General features: G+C 45.8%; 1 protein-coding gene across 4 annotated transcripts in view; it reads right to left on the bottom strand.

The window, feature by feature from the left end:
- cdc27 (cell division cycle 27) overlaps positions 1–15625 on the bottom strand; it is a 118302-nt gene that overhangs the window by 66371 nt on the left and 36306 nt on the right. For 3 of the 4 annotated variants that reach the window (XM_078529882.1, XM_078529883.1, XM_078529885.1), the window contains 2 exons: positions 8543–8640; positions 8295–8449 (listed from right to left, as the gene is read on the bottom strand). In XM_078529882.1, the coding sequence (XP_078386008.1) occupies positions 8295–8449; positions 8543–8640 (253 nt within the window). Of the gene's footprint in view, positions 1–8294; positions 8450–8542; positions 8641–10418; positions 10439–15625 lie in introns of those variants that run through there. The other variant, XM_078529884.1, reaches the window with a different exon arrangement.

Genomic DNA, 15625 nt, shown 5'->3' with positions numbered 1-15625 from the left:
CTAAATTCTTGCAGAGAGCTGGAAGGTCCAGAGGGGCTGAATGGCTGCCTTTTGTACTGTTACTATTGCATGATTCCATCCCTCCCCCTTACATGCCTTTGTTACCCCTAGACCTGATTATTCAAGCACTCTCTTGGCCAGTCTGCCAGCTTCAATGCTTCATAAACTTGAGCTTCATCCAAAATTCTGCTACTTGTACCCTAAAATGCACTAACTCCCATTCATCTAGTGCCCTCAGCTCAAATTTCAAAATCTCCTCCTGGTTTTCAAATCTCTCCATGGCCTCACCATCCAGCACCCCCACAAACCCCTCCTAATCTCTAACTCTTCCAGGCCTTCAATTCATAACACTCTGTTATTGAATTTTAGCTTCTTAAAAACATTCCCTTCTTTAAAATCACTGCACTACTGTCAGCTGCACAAGGCTGAAGCTCTGACATTCCCCATCTAAACCTCTCCATCTCTGTCTCCTTTAATGTACTCCTTAAAACCCAACTCTGACTGATGTCATGATAATGAAGGAAAAACACTGAATTGTGTCTGGAAATACTAGATTTTAAAAATGAGTTGAGTTTTTAAAAATGCACACAAGCCAATGGCTGGAATGCTGCAGGCTGACTCCCTGAGAGGTAATGGAACCCCACCCTGTTGCCAAACCAGGTACATCCAGGAACTAATTGCTCCCTCTGGTAGAGGCAATGGGACATAACGGGAGATCAGTATCATCTCATCAAGAAATCCTGTGAGCAATGCCCAGACTTATTTGTGAATTCACTTCCCACTTGGAATATTCAAATAAAGGGGTTAAGAGTGAGCTGAAGAGCTGCCCCGGTGTCTGCCTGTTGGTGGGTGTTCTGAGAGAGAGCAAGTGCTAGAAGTTTGACTCAGAAGTAACAGCCACACAAGTACCCCTGCAAATCACCATTTTGCAGGTATTCCGATCTCTCTCCCTCTCTACCAAATTCAACACTACTGGAACCTCAAATCGAACTATTAGTCTATCGGAGTCAATTCTACTGGAATCTCGAATTGCAATGGCTGCAACGCTCACTCACCTACTCCCCACGAGTCAAGGACTGACCTGTATACCTTTTTTATATTCACTTGCTTCAAGCTAAATTCTTACTTTTAACCTATATGGCCGTATATGCATGTGTTTTATCCTTTCTTGCCTTCAGTAGTTAATAAACTCACTCATACCTTTAACTCAAGAAAGTCTGATCAAAATGGCTCCTTCAAAACCAGAACAATTGGGTCTGGGAAAAGGTATCCTTTCTACATTAAATCTTGTTGTGACCAGCAGGTGGCAGGAGGAGGTGCTGAATAAAGACAGAGGGCCAAGGATTCTGACAAATGAGGCAGAGGTCACAAATTAGCACATGGAAGTATGATGTCAATGCTGTCACAGAGACATGGTTGAGAGAGGGGCAGGATTGGCAGCTCAATATTCCAGGATATAGGGTCTTCAGGCGAGACAAGAAAGGAGCTAAAAGAGGAGGGGGTGTCGCAATATTGATCAAGGAATCAATTACAGCAGTAAGGAGAGATGAAATCTTAGAAGGCTCCTCAAATGATGCCATGTGGGTAGAACTGAAAAATAAAAAAGGAGAAATCACATTGCTGGGAGTGTACTATAGGCCCCCGAACAGAGAGAAATAGAAGAGCAGATATGTAGGCAAGTTTCAGAGAAGTGTAAAAATAATAGGGTAGTAATAGTGGGGGATTTCAACTTCCCCAACATTAACTGGGTTAGTAATGGTGATATCTTTAGAGGGAGCAGAATTCTTAAAATGCACCCAGGAGAGCTTTTTAAGCTCTTTTTAAGGTCCTGGACTTAATTTCAGAGAATGAAGCCAGGCAAGTAGTAGAGGTATCAGTGTGGGAGCATTTTGCAGATAGTGATCATTACTCCGTTAGATTCAAGGTTGTTATGGAAAAGGGCAAGGATGGGCCAGGAATCAGAGTTCTAAATTGGGGGAAGGCCAATTTTAATAAGATATGACTTGGCCAGGGTGGACTGGGAGCAGCTACTTTTAGATAAATGTGCATCAGAGCAGTGTCTCTCATTCAAGAAGGAAATAAGGAGAGTACAGGGCCAACACATTCCAGTAAAGATAAATGGTGGAACCAACAAATCCTGGATGCCGAGGGATATACAGGATTGGATAAAGAGAAACAGGGAGGCTTATGGCAGATACCGAGGGCTCAAAACAACGGAAGCCCTAGAAGAGTATAGAATGTGTAGGGGGAGGAAACTTAAAAAGGAAATTTGGAGAGCAAAAAGGGGGCAAAAAAAAAACATTGGCAGGTAAAATAAAGGAAAATCCAAAGTTATTTTACAAGTACATTAAGAGTAAGAAGAGTAAGGAAAGAGTAGGGCCCATTAAGGACCATAGTGGTAATTTGTGTGTGGAGCTGGAAGATGTAGGTAGGGTTCTAAATGAATACTTTCTGTCGGTGTTCACAAGTGAAAGGGAAGATGCAGATATGGAAATCAGGCAGAAGGACTGTGATATAATTGAGGAAATTAGCACAGATAAAGGGAAGAGGTTCTAAGTGGTCTGGCAGGCTTAAAAGTAGATAAATGTCCAGGCCTGGATGAAATGTATCCCAGGCTTTTGAGTGAAGAAAGGGAGGAGATAGTAGGGGCGCTGGCAATAATTTTCAATACCTCTCTGGCCACAGGAGAGGTGCCAGAGGACAAGAGGACAGTCAATGTGGTACCATTATTCAAGAAGGGGGGAAGGGATAAACCAGAGAACTACTGGCCAGTCAGTCTAACCTCCATGGTGGGGAAACTATTGGAAGCAATTCTGAGGGGCAGAATTATTCTACACTTGGAGAGGCAGGGATTAATCAAGGACAGTCAGCATGGTTTTGTTAAGGGGAGGTCATGTCTGACCAATTTGATTGAATTTTTCGAAGAGGTGACCAGGTGTGTAGATGAGGCAATGCATTTGACGTAGTCTACTTGGACTTCAGCAAGGATTTTGATAAGGTCCCGCATGGGAGACTGATAACGAAGGTAAGAGCCCATGGGATCCAAGGTAATTTGCTGAGTGGCAGGAAGCAGAGGGTGATGGTCGAGGGGTGTTTTTGTGACTGGATGCCTGTGTCCAGTGGGATTCCGCAGGGATCGGTGTTGGGTCCCTTGCTGTTTGTGGTATATATAAACAATTTAGACTTGAATGTAGGAGGGTTGATCAGTAAGTTCGCGGATGACATGAAAATTGGTGGGGTGGTAAATAGTGAGGAGGATAGCCTTAGATTACAGGAGGATATAGACCGGCTGGGTCAGATGGGCCGATCAGTGGCAAATGGAAATTAATCCAGATAAGTGTGAGGTGATGCACTTGGGCAGGACAAACAAGGCACGGGAATACACGATGAATGGTAGGACCCTGGGAAGTACCAAGGGTCAGAGGGATCTTGGTGTGCATGTCCACCGGTCCCTTAAGGTAGCGGGACAGGTAGATAAGGTGGTTAAGAAGGCATATGGATCCTTGCCTTTATTAGCTGAGGCATAGACTATAAGAGCAGGGAGGTTATGCTGGAACTGTATAAAACGCTGGTTAGGCCACAGCTAGAGTATTGAGTGCAGTTCTGGAATCCGCATTATAGGAAGGATGTGATTGCACTAGAGAGAGCGCAGAGGAAATTTACCAGGATGTTGCCTGGACTGGAGAGTTTTAGTTATGAGGAGAGATTGGATAGACTGGGATTATTTTCTCTGCAGCAGAGGAGATTGAGGGGAGATATGATTGAGGTGCATAAAATTATGAGGGGCCATAGATAGGGTAGACAGGAAGGAACTTTTCCCCTTGGTGGAGGGATCAATAACCAGGGGGCATAGATTTAAGGTTAAGGGGCAGGAGATTTAGAGGGGACGAGAGGAAGAATTTTTTCACCCAGGGGGTGGTGGGAATCTGGAACTCACTGCCTGAAAGGGTGGTAGAGGCAGAAACCCTCATAACATTTAAAAAGTATTTGGATGTGCACTTGCGATGCCATGGCATACAAGGCTATGGGCCTAGTGCTGGAAAATGGGATTAGAATAGTTAAGTACTTGTTTGACCAGCACAGACTCTTTAGGCCTAAGGGCCTTTTTCTGTGCTGTAAACCTCTCTGACTCTATGGTCAGTTCATCCCTTTTCACCCAGGGCATAACAATTTGGGGGTGTCCCAGCCAGACGGTGACAAATCGAGGGGTCTCGCCTGCTTCAAAAACTTTGGGGAACCACACCTGGGGGTGGGTCGTAACACCAAACATCGTTATCTGCCATCATCTCACACAGTTCGGCATGAAATTTGTTTGACAATGCTCCTGTGAAGTGCCTTGACACTTTTTAGTATGTTAAAAATGCTCTATAAATGCAAACAGGAGTTGTTGCAGGTGACTTGTCTTCTCTCCTTCAGGAGAAATGCAGAAGCTTACAACTGTCTAAAGAAGCAAAAGAGATCCATTTCCTGGTTTCAACAAGTGTCAAAATTTATCCAATCATCTCCAGTAGGTTTTCTACTTGAGGGTAAACCAAACAACAAAAAGCTTCGGTCCCTTTGTAATCTTTTCTTTTGGTTTGATACTGTCCCACTGCATTTACTAAAACTTATGTCTTACCCCGCTGTCTGTTCTAAACCTATGGTTTTGAGAAAACGATCCTGAATACATTTTATACATTCATTACTTTTATCACTCAAGTTGTTCTGTTTCTCCCAGTCCGCTGCCCCAGCATCATTGCTGAAATCTTATTCAGCAGTAACTGTGCCTTTTATCAATGTTGCTGCTACTCCTACTTTGAAGTCTAACAATATTTAGCTCCTATTCACCCTCAAGTTGTAGCCATCTTTCTAATGATTACTACATCATATGCCTGAAGCTGAACTTATGCTTTTAACTCACATTTTATTTCTTATACTGCATGTATTTGTGTACAGAACTCTATTTGTGTAACTGTCCCAAGCGAGCTCATGTATTCTGTTGGTTTTCTCACACGTTTTGACTTGCTGTTGGGATCCTACCATCCCGCAAAAATTTTTAATCATTCTTCACTGCCCTACTTAGCCATTCTGCAAAATACTTCAGTTTAGCTGAAGACCATCCTTTCCGCATAATCGTCCCTCTGAAGGTGGGCACATTGCCCTTGCAGGAACTCAAATATCACCATTGTTAGATCAAAGGAAAGGTAAAAGGCTATTCACTAGGGTATGTTGCATGATCTACAGCAAAAGTCTGGCTGGGTTGGGTAAATACAAAGGGGACAGGGATTGAAAGATCACTGGCTTAACAAATTCATCTCCGGTGACTACTGGAAACAAGGACAGGTGCTTATAAGTTAAACATAGAGATAAGGGGGTGGGGTACTGTCTGCCATGCTTTCAGCTGCCTAGGCTCCAAGTTCAAGTTTCCCTCCATAAGCTTCTCCACCTCCTCTTACTTCAACACCTTCCTTAAAAGATAGACCTCTGATCATGATTTGTCACCCCATCCTATATCTCTTAGTTTCTGCATTGATTATATGGCTTTGCTTCTGAAGCATCTTGGGACAATTTGGCTTACAAGTACTACACAAATGCAACTTGCTGATATGCAAAGTGCACAAGACAGCATGACTGTTAATAGCACGCATATAAGAGAAAGTTGCATTCACATAGTAGTTTTCATGTTACTGCCAAATAAAGTAGTTTTGAAGTGTAGTCACTGTTGTAAGGCAGGAAAACAGATCATTTTACTGTCCTTGGAAACTTGCTTTTATTGATGTTCATTAAGGGAGAAACGTTGACCAGGACACATGGGTGGAGCCAGAGGACATGGGTAGAGCGTTGGAACAAATACTTCACACCCGACTTCACCCAAGAGAATGAGGGTGAAGGTATGGAACTCGGGGAGAGAGACTGCGAGGTTCTTGAGCAAATTGATATAGGGAATGACAAGGTATTGGAGGTGTTGGCAGGCTTAAAAGTGGACAGATGTCCAGGTCCGGATGATTTGTGTCCCAGACTGCTGAGGGAGGCAAGGGAGGAGATCGCAGGGGCTCTGACCCAAATTTTTAATTCCTCTCTGGCCACGGGGGAGGTGCCAGAGGACTGGAGAACAGCTTATGTGGTTCCGCTATTTAAGAAGGGTTGTAGAGACAAGCTAGGGAACTACAGGCCAGTGAGTCTCACGTCAGTGATAGGGAAACTATTGGAGAAAATTGTGAAAGAGAGAATCTATCTCCACTTGGAGAGGCAAGGTTTGATTAGGGATAGTCAGCATGGCTTTGTCAGAGGGAGGTCATGCCTAACTAATTTGATTTAATTTTTTGAGGAGGTGACCAGGCGTGTAGATGAGGGTAGTGCAGTTGATGTAGTTTATATGGATTTCAACAAAGCCTTTGACATGGTCCCACATGGGAGACTTATAAAGAAGGCCAATGCACATGGGATACAGGGTAATTTGATAAGGTGATTCAAAATTGGCTTAGTTGTAGGAGACAGAGGGTGATGACAGAAGGATGCTTTCGTGACTGGAAGCCAGTGTCCAGTGGCGTAACACAGGGATCTGTGCTGGGTCCCCTATTATTTGTCATTTATATAAACGAAATAGATGACTATGGGGGTAGGATTAGTAAGTTTGTGGATGACACAAAGATTGGCTGGGTGGTTAACAGTGAGGTTGAGTGTCTTGGGCTACAGGAAGATATAGACGGGATGGTCAAATGGGCAGATAAGTGGCAGATGGAATTTAACCCTGAAAAGTGTGAGGTGAAACACTTTGGAAGGAGTAATTTGACAAGGAAGTATTCAATGAACAGCATGACACTAGGAAGTTCTGAAGAACAAAGGGACCTTGGCGTGTGTGTCCATAGATCTCTGAAGGTGGAGGGGCATGTTAGTGGGGTGGTGAAAAAGGCATATGGGACACTTGCCTTTATCAATCGAGGCATACAAAAGTAGGGAGGTCATGTTGGAGTTGTATAGAACCTTGGTGAGGCCACAGCTAGAGTATTGTGTGCAGTTCTGGTCGCCACATTATAAGGAGGATGTAATTGCATTGGAAGGGGTGTAGAGGAGATTCACCAGGATGTTGTCTGGGATGAAACATTTAAGTTATGAAGAGAGGTTGGATAGACTTGGGTTGTTTTCGTTGGAGCAGAGAAGACTGAGTGGCGACCTGATCGAGGTGTACAAGATTATGAGGGGCGTGGACAGGGTGGATAGGGAGCAGCTGTTCTCCTTAGTTGAAGGGTCAGTCACGAGGGGACACAAGTTCAAGGTGAGGGGCAGGAGGTTTAGGGGGGGGATGTGAGGAAAAACTTTTTTACCCAGAGGGTGGTGACGGTCTGGGATGCGCTGCCTGGGAGGGTGGAGGCGGCGGGTTGCCTCACATCCTTTAAAAAGTACCTGGATGAGCACTTGGCACGTCATAACATTCAAGGCTATGGGCCAAGTGTTGGTTAATGGGATTAGGTAGGTAGGTCAGGTGTTTCTCACGTGTCAGTGCAGACTCGATGGGCCGAAGGGCCTCTTCTGCAGTGTGATTCTGAGGTAATCTGCAGACTGTTCTGTGACACTGGGGCAACTCACTGCTCTTCAAATAGCATCACAGGGTCCACCTGAGAGAGCAGATGGGATCTCAGTTGAAAGCCTCAGCTGAAGACCTTTACAGTGCAGCACTCCCTCAGTTTTGCACTCAAGGGCTTGTCAAGATTACATGCTTAAGTCTCAGGAGTTGAACTTGAAACCACAACCTTCTGACTCAGAACCAAAAGCGTTACCACAAAGGTACAATTGACACAAAGTGATAACTTTACTCTGGAATCAATGATCTCTCTTGCTGATCGAGTCTTGCAGCACGATATGCCAAGCCCACCACTCGACTGCGGTACATGACCTTGCCAATGGACTGCAGATAAGCTCACCTAAACCAGTTGCTCAGATATAGGTTTGGGATTAACCTTTTTCATTGCTGGCTGAAGATCAAATCGGCGATCTTCTGTGTGTCGCATCTATATGCTGCTTTTACAAACAACCACTACACGAGCAATAAAATTATCAATAATTTTGCATAAACTTTCAGGATATTCACTTTACCTGACGAGCCAATTCATAAACCAGCTTCTATCAAGTTCCATCATTTTAGGACCAAACATGAATTAAAGATGCTATTATTGAATATTAAACTGTGTCATTCCCTCCTTCAGTAAGGCACAGAAAAATATCAAGAGTTTGAAACAGCAAAATCTGGAATATAACCCTTCAGTGAAGTACAAGATGTAGCTGCATGGAGAAAACCAGGATTAAACCAGACTCACTATAGTGTCCTGTGGTGTTTCCATTAATACAGTGTCCGGTTGTCTATGTTGCACGCTGTGATTCAAAACCAATGGCATACATAAACTTGGTTGATAGCTACTAAAATTCTGAAGAGATGTTAATTTAAACGTCTGATCAGGATCTGGCTTTTCACCTGAAAGGGAGAGAATGAGAAATTATTCAGCTTCTACCTCAGAATTTTCCTCAAATTTTTTTTTGGAAGTCTTAGAACATTTCAACTGCATACCTATTTCACATAAGGATTCAAAAGGGGACCAAAGAAAGGGATTTAGACTAAGGCTCTTTTGGTAACACTCTGATCCTTTGGCCATTCGATCTGTTTTACTGTTTAAAAAAAAAATTACAATTATTAGATCACAACATGGCAATTAAAATCAGAGCACAGAATGTGACTCAATGGTCCAAAGCAGAAATTTAATCTGAACTTTTGAGTTACTGTAGGGCTTAATCAAGGAATGGCTACATCCCAAGAATTCAGCCTCATTTACAATTTCAAACATGACGAAAAATGACAGCAAAAATCACATCTGCATTCAATTTTCGTGCCCAAATGACCACCATTAGCAGACAACAGTGAGTGTTGTAACTGACCAGCATAGCCAAGGACAATCCAGTGAGAACACAGTCATTGGATGGCAGTTAGGTGGAGTCCAGGCAGATTTGTCACACCCAAACTAACAGGTAACGAGGTTAACTGTAGCACCCCAGAGCAACCAGAACAAAAGAATCATTCATGGCATGGCATGTTCGCGTCGCTGGCTAGGTCAGCATTTGTTGCCCATCCCTAATTGTCCTCGAGAAGACGGCGGTGAGCCACCTTCTTGAACCGCAACTGTCCATGTGGTCTAAGTATCCCCACAGTGCTTTAGGGATGGAGTTCCAGGATTTTGAACCAGCGACAGTGAAAGAACAGTGATATATTTCCAAGTCAGGATGGTGCGTGGCTTGAGGGAAACTTCCAGGTGGTGGTGTTCCCATGTGTCTGCTGCCTTTGTCCTTCTAGATGGAAGGTACTAAGCAGCCTTAAGTTCCTGCAGTGCATCTTGTACATGATATTCACTACTGCCACTGTGCACTGGTAGTGGAGGGAGTGAATGTTTATGGATGGGGTGCCAACCAAGTAGGCTGCTTTGTACTCGATTGTGTCGAGTTTCTTGAGTGTTGTTGGAGCTGCACTCATCCAGGCAAGTGGAGAGTATCCCATCACATTCCTGACTTGTGCCTTGTAGATGGTGGACAGGTTTTGGGGAGTCAGGAAATGAGTTACTCATCGCAGGTTTCCGTGTCACCAGCCGGTTGACAATTGTTTGGATTTTCAGTCAATCTAAAGAAGACCTATGAAAGAGCACAGAGGTCAAACCCATTTGTTGCCAATGTTTCGATGTTGCACTGGGCTTCCCCAAACTATTTACACTTGCCCATTTATTTCAATTCACATCAACTCTTCCTAACCAAGTGAAATTTCACTCCGGTGATGATCTGGCCTGGAGTAGGTATGCAGTCCCTGGCTTACAAATCAGTTCTTTAATTCATGTTCTGGCTTGCACATGCCTGGATTCCATTCACACCTCATGTGAACAAAGGAATTAACATTTTTCAATCTCAAGATTTTTTCATCCTTCCTGAGTGATGCCTTTTAAGTTTTACCATTTGTTACAACACTATAATTTTAATGCCTAGGTTTGGACAAATTTACCTGCGTCTCTAACCCCATTTCTGTTAAATATAGAATGCTTTAATTTCAAAACTATAAAAGGCTATTCAACAGAAAACACTTGACACAAAGACAACTATTGAGATTTAACCTATATGTAAAAATGGCAGAAAGTTAACAACATGAACAAGAACATGGGCTACTATCAGGGATTCTGTACAAGAAAGGAACAGCAAATGGTGTGACAGAAAATAATTCTGTACATGGACAGAATGGATTTAATTGCAATAAATCATGTTTGATAAATGATCCAATTCCCTCAAGGGGTATGGTTCAAGTGCAAGGCACTTTGGGGCCTCTTATTTTAAAGAGTAATTTCTCCAAGTGTATCTCAAACTTTGGGTGTCTTCTCTGTTAAGTCAATACTACTTCGCCAATTTCTACTCACCCACCCTCTTCTGAACTGCTTAAGTGGCCATCTTCACACTCCAATCTAGACTGTATTTGACTAGTTGGTTAATCTGTTTCTGTGGCTGAGGGAACAATGTGGGTCAGAGTAGCAGGAAAACATCATCTCCACATAGTATCACTGAAAAATTTACATCTACCTAAACAGGCAGCTTAACATCTCATCCAAAGACAGCATTTCCTGCAATGCATTGCTCCCTCAGTACCGAGCTGAGGTATCAGTCGCACAATGTGCTTAAGTTAATCAGAGATTGAACCCACATCATTTTCACTCAGCTCCAAGTCTGTTACAATTGAGCCAAACTGACAGAGGAATTGATCTGAAACCATCTGCCCACTTACAACATCTGTACTGAGCAAAAAGAATACAAGCCTAGTATTTTGAGAAATAAAACGTCAATTCTATTGCAAACTGGCCCATTTGTTGAGGAATGCCCTTAATCACTAATATTTCAAAAAGACTTGCATTTACATAGCACCTTTCACAAACACCAGAAGTCTCAAAGATTACATTTAAATAGAACTTAATTGGCATTTTAAGTGTTGTCAATTTTTTTAATGTAGGAAACGCAGCAGCCAATTTGCACACTGCAAACTCCCACAAACAACAACGTGCTAATGACCAGGTCATCTATTTTTGAGATGTTGATTCAGGGATAAATATTGGGCAGAACTCCCCTGTTCCTTTTCAAAGTAGTGCCACATGATCTTTTAAGTTCACCTGAGAGAGCAGACAGGATCTCAGTTTAACATCTTATTTGAAAGGCAGCACTGCCAACAGTGTAGCACTCCCTCAGTCCTGTGCTGCAGTGTCAATTTAGATTTTTTTCCCCAAGTCTTGGAGTGGAACTTGAACCCACAACCTTCTGTCTTGGAGGCAAGAGTGCTACCAACAGAACCATGAGTCAAGTTAAGTTACTCTAAACTCCTCTATTGAAGTGAGAACTTCTAAAGTCCAAAAATTAGTAAATGCCTCTGAAATTACTGATTAAAGTGTAAACATTAATTATGATTTAGTCCTGGCCAGTGTTTTAAGTTGACACTGGTATTGGATATTATCATCACTGGAAGAAGACTACACTCGGATGAGTTAAGCTAGCTTTTTTTTTCCCATGTATTTTTTAGGATCTTTAAAATACAAGAATTCAATTTAGAACACTGATTTCCAAAGCCTAAACCATTCTCTTTATGAGCCACGCATATCGTCTGACATAAGAACAGAACAAATTGGAGTAGAAGTAGGTCACAAAGGCCCTCAAGCCTGCTCCACCATTCACGAAGATGCCAACTGGTCTTTGATGACCTCAATTCAACTTGCCAACCCAATCCCCGATACACCTTCGCCAATTAGCCCCTCAAGCCTGTTCTGCCATTCAATGATTTGCGACCTCACTCACGATACTTCGACCTTTGCCCCATATCTTCTGATACCATTGGCTAACAAAAATGTCAACCTCAGACATAGAATTGATCTTGCATCAAGTACTGAGCGTACTAAACTTCTCCCATCCTTTGTATGAAGTAGTATTTCCTAATGTCATTGCTAAAAGGTCTGACTCTAATTTTTAGATCATTTCCCCTAATTATAGAGTTGCCTAACTAGTGAAATGGATTCTCCCACACTACCCTCTCGGTTCCTGTTAATATCCTGAAACCTTCAATCAAATCACCTCTTAACATTCCAAATTCCAGGGAATCCTTGAAGTCCAGCTATCAATATGATGAATCTACACTTCCACCAAGGACAACATATCCTGCCTACGGTGTGGTGTCCAGAAATGCTCATGATAGTCCAGGTATGGTCTAACCATGGCTTTGTATAGTTGAAGATTGACTTCTATCCTGCTGCACTCAAGTCCTCTGGATATGATTGCCAACATTCCATTAGTCAAGGATGTCACCGAACAGCTGCAGGACACCCAGAGGGGGGAGGGTGAACAGCCAGCAGCCGTGGTCCACATTAGTATCAATGACACAGGCAGAAAGAGGGGTGTGGTCCTGCAGTCAGAATTTAAGGGGCCAAGTAGGAAATTAGCAAGCAGGACTTCAAAAGTAATCTCCAGATTATTCCTGGTGCATTGTGACAGTGGGTTTAGAAATAGGAAGATAAAACATGACTAGATGACAAGATAAAGATGTCCTGGGACATTGGGACCAGCTGTGGAGAAGATAGGACCTGTGCAGACTGGACAGAGCCTGTGGCTTTCATTATCTGAATATGGAAGCAAAGGAGACATGGAGAAACTTTTTCACGCAGCGCGTGGTTAGGATCTAGAATGTGCTCCCTCAGAACATAATGGGGGCAGGTTCCATGCTGGCATTCAAGGGGGAATTGGATTATTATCTGAAAAGGAAAAATATGCAGGGCTACAGGGAGAAGGCAGGGGGGTGGCACTTGCTATGTTGCTCCTTTGGACAGCCAGCACAGACATGAAGAGCCAAAATAGTCTCCTTCCACGCTGTGTTCCATTCTGTGATTGTGACTGCCTTTTCAGTTATTTTCTTCATATTTTCATGGTATTTTAATGACCTTCGCACCTGGACTCCAAAGTCTCTTTGGACATCCAGTGTTTCTAGCTTTTCACCATTTGGCCCAAATGGATGACCTCAAGTTTGTCTACTTTGAAATCCATTTGCCAATTCAAATAATTTAACAATATCTCTCTAACTTTACTCTTCCATCTACATTGCTTACACTGCCATCAGTCTTTGTGTCAGACAAATCTGGATATATGGTTGACTATCCAAAAGTTGTAAATAAATGAAGTAAATAGCTGAGGCCTCAACATGGATCCTCGTGGGACACTTCGAATCACATCTTACTAGAGTACCTGCCCATTCTCCCTGCTCTCTGCCTTCTGCTGCTCGGCCAATTTCCTAACCAAGCCACTAATTTTATTTCTAACAACGCTCAAGCAGAGCTGGAGGTGCGGGGCCAGTCCCAAGCACGGCAGATGGAGCAAGGGGCCAGCTCCAGGCGAGGAGTCAGGCAGAGCGCGGGGCAGGGCCAGGGCCAGCTCCAGGCGAGGCGTCAGGCAGGGCGCGGGGCAGGGCCAGGGCCAGCTCCAGGCGAGGCGTCAGGCAGGGCGCGGGGCAGGGCCAGCTCCAGGCGAGGCGTCAGGCAGAGCGCGGGGCAGGGCCAGCTCCAGGCGAGGCGTCAGGCAGAGCGCGGGGCAGGGCCAGCTCCAGGCGAGGCGTCAGGCAGAGCGCGGGGCAGGGCCAGCTCCAGGCGAGGCGTCAGGCAGAGCGCGGGGCAGGGCCAGCTCCAGGCGAGGCGTCAGGCAGAGCGCGGGGCAGGGCCAGCTCCAGGCGAGGCGTCAGGCAGAGCGCGGGGCAGGGCCAGCTCCAGGCGAGGCGTCAGGCAGAGCGCGGGGCAGGGCCAGCTCCAGGCGAGGCGTCAGGCAGAGCGCGGGGCAGGGCCAGCTCCAGGCGAGGCGTCAGGCAGAGCGCGGGGCAGGGCCAGCTCCAGGCGAGGCGTCAGGCAGAGCGCGGGGCAGGGCCAGCTCCAGGCGAGGCGTCAGGCAGAGCGCGGGGCAGGGCCAGCTCCAGGCGAGGCGTCAGGCAGAGCGCGGGGCAGGGCCAGCTCCAGGCGAGGCGTCAGGCAGAGCGTGGGGCAGGGCCAGCTCCAGGCGAGGCGTCAGGCAGAGCGCGGGGCAGGGCCAGCTCCAGGCGAGGCGTCAGGCAGAGCGCGGGGCAGGGCCAGCTCCAGGCGAGGCGTCAGGCAGAGCGCGGGGCAGGGCCAGCTCCAGGCGAGGCGTCAGGCAGAGCGCGGGGCAGGGCCAGCTCCAGGCGAGGCGTCAGGCAGAGCGCGGGGCAGGGCCAGCTCCAGGCGAGGCGTCAGGCAGAGCGCGGGGCAGGGCCAGCTCCAGGCGAGGCGTCAGGCAGAGCGCGGGGCAGGGCCAGCTCCAGGCGAGGCGTCAGGCAGAGCGTGGGGCAGGGCCAGCTCCAGGCGAGGCGTCAGGCAGAGCGTGGGGCAGGGCCAGCTCCAGGCGAGGAGTCAGGCAGAGCGTGGGGCAGGGCCAGCTCCAGGCGAGGCGTCAGGCAGAGCGCGGGGCAGGGCCAGCTCCAGGCGAGGCGTCAGGCAGAGCGTGGGGCAGGGCCAGCTCCAGGCGAGGCGTCAGGCAGGGCGCGGGGCAGGGCCAGCTCCAGGCGAGGCGTCAGGCAGAGCGCGGGGCAGGGCCAGCTCCAGGCGAGGCGTCAGGCAGAGCGCGGGGCAGGGCCAGCTCCAGGCGAGGCGTCAGGCAGAGCGTGGGGCAGGGCCAGCTCCAGGCGAGGCGTCAGGCAGAGCGTGGGGCAGGGCCAGCTCCAGGCAAGGAGTCAGGCAGAAAGCAGGGCCAGCCTCTTGTAGCCAGTCTCTAGGTTCAGAGCCTGCGTTCTGAAACAAAAATCGAGATGTGATATCACAGGGAAGCAGGTAGGTGATTGGTTGGTGACTATTTTTTACTTATTTAAATTAGAGCATTTCAATTGGGTTAAGTAGAGCATTAATGGAAATAAGAATACAAGCACAGGCAGGACAAAAGACATTCATTAAATTTGAAGAAAATAATTTGTTAATTAAAATAATATAGATGGCTGGGCATGTGATGTGTTGCAGCTTCAGTGTCTGGGCACTCATGGATGCCACTGTTATCCGTGGCAGAAATAAAAGGGGTATGTAATGAGGGTACCACAATAATCACGGTGACTCTAATCTGCATGTAGAATGGGCAAATCAGCTTGGCAAAGGTAGCCTAGAAAATGAGTTCATAAATTATATTCAGGACAATTTCTTGTAGCAGTATACATTCTAGCACCAATCAAGGAGCAGGTTATTCTAGACCTGGCAATCTGCAACGAGGCAGGGTTAATCAATAACCTCATAATAAAGGAGCCTCGAGGCAAGAGCAATCATAACATGACAGAATGTCAAGTTCAGTTTGAAGGGGAGAAGTGTGTGTCTAAGACTAGTGTTTTAAACCTAAATAAGGACATGAAGGCAGAGTTGGCTGAAGTGCACTGGGAAACTAGGTTAAAAGGTATGACAGTAGAAATGCAGTTGCAGGCTTTTAAGGAGATATTAAATAACACTCGGGGATGATTTACTGCAGTGGGAAAGTCTCTTTCAGAAGGATGCACCATGCATAGCTAAATAAGACAAGGGTAGTTACAGATTGGATAACTAAAGCAAGATTAGGACCCATAAAA

Source organism: Cetorhinus maximus, chromosome 25 (genome assembly GCF_964194155.1).
Source record: "Cetorhinus maximus chromosome 25, sCetMax3.hap1.1, whole genome shotgun sequence".
In the NCBI taxonomy this organism is placed as follows: Eukaryota; Metazoa; Chordata; class Chondrichthyes; order Lamniformes; family Cetorhinidae; genus Cetorhinus; species Cetorhinus maximus.
This window is presented reverse-complemented; position numbering and strand designations above follow the sequence as displayed.